Source organism: Gavialis gangeticus, unplaced genomic scaffold (assembly GCF_001723915.1).
Source record: "Gavialis gangeticus isolate Ggan-Ray unplaced genomic scaffold, GavGan_comp1, whole genome shotgun sequence".
Lineage (NCBI taxonomy): Eukaryota > Metazoa > Chordata > Crocodylia > Gavialidae > Gavialis > Gavialis gangeticus.
The window spans coordinates 14777495-14784158 of record NW_017729025.1 but is presented as its reverse complement, the minus strand read 5'-3'; the positions used below and the strand labels follow the sequence as shown (position 1 = coordinate 14784158).

Sequence of the window (6664 nt, the reverse complement as noted above, 5' to 3'; positions counted from 1 at the left end):
TCGCATCTGGAAATTGAATTCTGAGATATTTGACATACCAGTTAAAAGCAAATTTATGAAATGCAGTTTGCGACTTCAGCAATTTAAACAAGTACAGAGACATTCCCTAGTCTCTTGGGGAATGCTGTCTCAGTGCAGGACAGCAGTTCAGGGCCAAGTCCTGACATCATTATTAATCTGTGAATCACAGATGACCCTAGAGTGACAGATGTCATATGGTGTTTATTACGGTAAGGAGTTGCTTCATTATTTAAAATAAACTCTACATCTGTGTGTTAAATGTACCAACAAAAGCTTATTAAAATGGTCAAACTAAAGAAAATTAGTTCATAAACATGCACAGCGTATAACTTGCTGGAATAATGGAAGTAATCTTTACTTGTATGTCCAATTTCTTGGGCCTATAATGCAGGAAAAATGAAGAGTTGGCTGCCTGAGCTCTGACAAGTGAAAATGATGCAACATTTTTCCCAGGTTACTTTAGAGTCCCAAAAAGTCCAGGTGAAAAAAATAATGCATTTTCTTCAGCTTTAGAAAATAAATGATGCAGAAACTAGAAGTTGAGAAAACTGACAGTTTGCTTCAGTAGTGTAGAAAATATTTAAACATTGCTGATTTCTTTGAGACATTCTCATGTCAGCAGCATAATTTAGTAATTTGGACCAGCTCCCCCAAGTCCCCTTTTAAGTAAATAAATAATAATAGTAATAATAATAATAAAAAATGGGTAAAAACTGGTTTCCAAGTTTACACACACGCTGCATTTTGAACTCAACTTTCTTCCAATGATTCTAATCCATCTTTCATCACTTTGAGACCAACAGCAACACAGGAGGAGATGTTCCAAATATAGTTTTTCTTTAGCAATTCAATCTGCTTGTAACAAAACCCCTTGACATGAGTCCAGGTGGGAAATCTTACCCCTTGCAGAGCCACACTTACAAAAACATTAAAAACTGTCTTAAGTAGTAGCACAACTAGGGAAGGGGGAGCCAGGCACCCACCCTGGGTGCTAGCTGTAAGGGGGCACCGGGAGTCCCCCTGCCAGGAGTCTTTGCTGCAGTACTGGAAGCCCTGTACTGCCCAGCCACAGGAGCTGGGTAGCCCAGCACCATACCAAGCAGTGTGTATGCGGCGAGAGTGAGAGGGGTAGGCAGAATGGAGCCTTTGCCAGAACAGGCACAGCCCTACTCCCAGTACGTACATATGGAGGCTCATGCAGAGCAGACTGAAACAACCTGGAGTGTTTGTGAATTTCCTAGGAACCCAGGGTGGGAAGGAAATCTCAAGATATTATCTATTTCACCTCCAGGCAGGATCAAGTATACTTGACTGTTTCCAAAACACATTTATCTAATCTTATTTTTTTTAAAACCACAAGGGAGGGGCTGCCACCAACATCCCTGGACATCTGTTCCAATGTTTCATCACCCAAATATTTCCCTCTGATCAGCACCACCCAACAAACGGTCTGCAAAAAACCCTACCATAAAGCTAGTGGCCACAGGGAATTAAAAATAGAGGTTGAAAGGGAGGTGGAGATGGAGCAGGGGAAATGCATAATATTACCCACAGTGCACTGTGTGCTCAGTACTCTTGCCCATGGGTGAGAAAAACCTGAGGACCACTATCCCAAGTCCTTTATGGCCTATGGCTCCAGAGTCTGTTTCTCTCCCTAAATGTAAAACTTTCCACTCAACTTTACTGAATTTTGTTCTGTTAATTTCAGACCTTCTCTCCAATTTATCCAGATCATTTCAAATTCTGATCTTGTCCTCCAGTATGTTTGCCAATGACCCCCATTGCTTGGAGTCATCTGCAAATGCTATAACTACACAGAATCTGTATATTTTTAGGGAAAGGGTTGAAAAGAACTGAACTGATGGGCATACTCTTACAGGACTTCAAGATGCCCACCCAGGCGGAAGACCATTTGGGTTTTTTTGAGTGTGTTTTTTCAACCAGCTATGCATCCAGTTTGTGTGTCTAGACTTCCTTCACTTGCTTGAGAACATCATGTAGGAGTGTCAAGATCCTTGCTAGGTACATCATCTGCACTCCTTCCCCTCATCCACTAAACTAATGACTTTGTTAAAAGAGGAAGTGAGATGGGGGGGTGGACAACTAGCCTTAACAAACCCATATTGGCTACTTTTCTATCATCTTATTAGCCTGTGGACCCTGGACAACTGAATATTTTTCCCATAATCTTTCCAGAGATCAAGGACCAAATGGCCTTAAGTTCTGAGTCTATCTTTTCCCCCTTTAAAAAGATAGGCACAAAGGTTGGCCTTCTCTGGTCCTCAGTCTTCCATGAATTCTTCAAGATAATTACTATATTCAAGAACCTGTCAAGAATGAATTTCAGCAGGTTCTGTCAACCTCAAACCATTTATATTATTCAAACATTCTTTAAGCCAGGGTTGCCCAAATGGCAGCCTATGAGCCAAATGCGGCCCACAAGGGTTAATCTGAAACTCCCAGGCTCCCACCCAGCCACTGCTCCTCCTATGACTCCAGCTGCAGTATGTGGATCCCCTGGGCTTCTCCTCCATCTGCCACTTCCAGTGCCTGCACCAGAGGGTGGTGCAGCATGGCACAGACAACAATATAGCAGTGTGCGTGGCCTCTGCTAGAAGTTGGACAGACCTAATCTCTCCTTGCTCATGATTGTGTGCATTGACTAACTGGTCACAATTCTTTTATTTATTTTTTTTGTGAAGACTGAACCAAAGATAACACCAAAATCTTTAGTCTTTTCTGCAGCATTTCTTATTTGTTTACAAAGCCTTTGCCTTGATGCCTACTGTGTTTGTAGAGCCATGCTTGCACCTCTATTTCTTTACTCAGACTTAACCATGTCTGTTTCCACTGGCTGTATGATTTTTCTGATTTTCAAGTTATTCAGTGCAACCATATCACTATCTTACTACCTTATCTTGCTACTTTTCTTTAGCATCAGGAATTTAAACATACTGTATTTTGTATTCTGAAACGTGATATGCCAAATCTCATATTTGTGAAGTCATCACTGACTCATCAGATGCATAAATACTGACAGTTGAAGTACAGTTCACCCCTCAGGCAAAATTCCCATGAGTGTTGCTACCCAAGGAAGGATTTTGAGATGTGGCTCCAAACCAGGCAGCAGGGACAAGGCAGTACTCACCAATAACTACACTGAATTTACAGTAGCTAATGTGTTGCTTTATGCTCCTCACCACACTGGAACTGCCAAAGAGCACCATACTGAAGGCAGCTGTCCTTGAAGAACAGCCAAAAGCCAGAATAAATTGCCAAACATTTACTGTTTAAAGTAATCCCAGAATGGTTTTAACACCCACCTACTTGAATAATATGCATCTATGGTTAATTAAAACCCAGACACAAAAATGATTAACAGAGATCAGTCACTGATTCCATTTCCTACAAAACCTCCCACATTACCGTCTCAAATGAGATCAGACACCATGATTCAGAGGGGAGAGTTTGGAAATTCACCATTTTAAAAACTAAATCTCAATTTTACATGGACTGACTGGATTCTTACTCTTCAAGGCAGGCACTACATGCTATTAATGCACAGCCATTACTTACTTCTTGTCATCTCATCATTCTCTTTGCAAATGGTTTGTTTCAGCTGCTCAATCCTCATCTTGCAAGACATTATTTTCCACCTCTGAAAGAGAACATGCTGTGCATCACAAAATGACTTGGATACAAGCTTTACAATTAACACCAATGCCTACAGCTACGGCGCAAAAAGTACCACCTGTATTTTTAACTGAGTCACACCCTAGGAATTTCAAATGGGTTCTTGTGCAAACAGAAAAAAAAAAGCCATAAACAACAAGGAGCTTCCTGCAGCAAAGGCAGACAATGCAAAGGGCTTCTGACTAAAAACATTACCAAGAGTGGCAAGTAGTGCTGGCTTCGGACAATCTGCGCTTGCAAACCCAATTCAGTTTTGCTTGGATTATACTTTCAGCCACGCAGTACTGTCCTCCCTACAAATTAATCTGAGAGATCAAGGAATCTTAAGAATTGGAAAACTAGTGAAGACTTCAAACAACTCACCAGCTGATCAGTAACCTCCTTCCCTGCCATGGCCTTCAAAACACTGCAAGGGTGGGGGGAAACACAATAGAAGATTAACCAACCATCAGGACAACCCCAAACCAAGTAAGGTATAAGGAAAAAATGCTCCATTTTTCCCTCAAATAATGAAAACACCAGCAAAATTAAAATGATAAACTTACTGTTTTTGGAATTCTCTCTGTTTGTTTTTAAGATGCATTAACCTCTCTCTCTTGTCTGAAAACCTAGAAGAGATTAGATCAATTGATTATTTATATTACACACTTTACACAGTGGGGTGAAGTGGTATCTTGCCATCACTCTGGAAGCAAGAGTCCCAAGTCCTGTTCTAGTCTTAAGCCAAAAGATGCCCCAAATCAACCTGCTGTAGATGGATCCCTGGTCATTTAGGCTGGGGAACAAAGGGAACTTGATGCTAGCCCTCTCTCTCTCGGGTGCTGTCAGATACAGAAACTAGTGTGCCTTAACCATGCTACCTGAAAGCACCACTAGGCTTCAAGCATGGGTGACTGATGCCACCCGAATTGGGACGGCACTTGCTCCTCCAGCAGCCAACAACCGGTTGGAGGGGCAGGAGGGGGCAGTCTCCGGTGGCTGGTTGTACATACCAACCCAGAAGCAACATTTCCTCTAAGCTAGCTCTAAGAAGGAACGCTGCCTGGAAGGACCAGCAACACTTCTCCTGGCGCCCCCACTTCCCAGCCACCACTCTCGGGGGGCGAGGGGCACCTGCCTGCCACCCATGCCCGCTGCCTAAGCAGATGACGCTGGCTGTGAGGGGGCGCACCAGCATTCTCAGGTGGTACATGTGCACCCCCTACGCATTGCCACTGGGCTCAAGGAAATCTTTGTATCATCTCATTGTATAAAGTCAAAGCATCAGAAATATTATTAAGAATCCTGAAGCTTAGCACCATCTATGTCCCTTCCTTTTTTCTTAGCCTCTGGTTAAGTTATGGTTAAATTCACATAAATCCTTATGGGATTCAAAGATATCTTTTCCACCATAATATTAAGTGGACCCCTTTGTTGCAGAAACATCTGCTAGTTTTAACATCAAAAGGTGTCTCTGTTATCCTTAAAAAGTTTGCAGCTGAGCAATAAAAATTATGTTACAGATTTAAAGGAAAACTCATACATTTCAAAATTATTGGCAATTTAAGATCTAAAGAAAACCCCAAAAGTATATTCTAAATTCAAAACATTGAAAATCATGCACATTTTCACAAGTCTTCAGTTTATTAAAGGAATCCATCCTGATATTAAAAAGGCTATACATTAAATGCAGATTTTCACACATTATACCTTACAGAAGTTAGAAGGGGGAAAATGTATCATGGACAGTACTAATATTTTAATGGGTATCTAGCACTGTTTGACATACCACCGAGCAGTAACTCCAAGGACAGCAGCACCATGTCAAGGAATTTATCATAACTATATTTTACTTCTGAAGCCCTTGATCCAACTCTTACTTTAGAACAATGTTTTTCTGTCCACTCCTCAGCCCTAGCACACATTTGCATCCATCACAAAGCCGCCATACCCCTGTCAACCCAAGTTCCTCCAAAGCCTAAGGTTTGAAGTTTGTGAACCTCTGAGAATTACTTGGAAGACAGTCATCATATGATTTCAGCCCTCAAACACATGACTGTCTCTATTCAGCTTCACCTGTCAGGTGCAGAAAAACACACTCGGAGCGTAGTCTATGAACAACCTAGGTAGGCAAACAATAGTTTCATAGTTGGTAGGGTTGGAAGGGACTTGAGTAGATCATCAAGTTCAACTCCCTGCCATGGGCAGGAAAGAATGCTGGGGTCAAATGATCCCGGCTAGGTGTCTATCTAGCCTCCTTTTGAAGACCCCCAGGGTAGGAGCAAGCTCCACTTCCTTTGGAAGTTGGTTCCAGATCCTAGCCACCCTGACTGTGAAGCAGCGCCTCCTGATATCTATCCTGAATCTACTCTCTGTCAACTTATGATCATTATTCCTTGTTACTCCCGGTAGTGCTCAGGGGAACAGGGACTCTCCCATTGCCTGCTGGTCCCCCTTGGTCAGTTTATAGATGGCCACCAGATGCCCCCTCAGCCTTCTCTTGTGGAGGCTGAACATGTTCAGGTCTCGTAGCCTCTCCTCGAAGGGCCTGTCCTGTTGCCCCCTGATCATGTGAGTGGCCCTCCTCTGGACCCTCTCTGTGCTGTCCACTTTCCTCCTGAAGTGCAATGCCCAGAACTGGACACAGTACTCCAACTGCGCCCTGACCAGGGTCGCACAGAGGGGGAGGATCACCTCCCTGGACCTGCTTGTGATGTATCTGTGGATGCATGACAAGGTGCGATTAGCTTTTCTGACCATGTCCCCACACTGCTGGCCCATGTTCATCTTGGAGTCTCACTCCAAGATCCTTTTCTGCCTCTGTGCTGACGAGAAGGGAGTTCCCCAGCCTGCAGGTATGCTGCTAGTTCTTTCTCCCTAGGTGCAGCACCCTGCACGTGTCAGTGTTGAATCCCATCTTATTCTCATCCGCCCACCCCTGCAACCTGTCCAGATCCAATTGCAGCCTGTC

General features: G+C 43.2%; 1 protein-coding gene across 1 annotated transcript in view; it reads right to left on the bottom strand.

The window, feature by feature from the left end:
- ATG14 (autophagy related 14) overlaps positions 1-6664 on the bottom strand; it is a 50300-nt gene that overhangs the window by 17533 nt on the left and 26103 nt on the right. Inside the window, exons 3-5 of the mRNA XM_019519889.1 lie at positions 4260-4322; positions 4078-4120; positions 3598-3679 (exon numbers count right to left, since the gene is read on the bottom strand). Coding sequence (XP_019375434.1) covers positions 3598-3679; positions 4078-4120; positions 4260-4322 — 188 coding nt within the window. The remainder of the gene's footprint in view (positions 1-3597; positions 3680-4077; positions 4121-4259; positions 4323-6664) is intronic.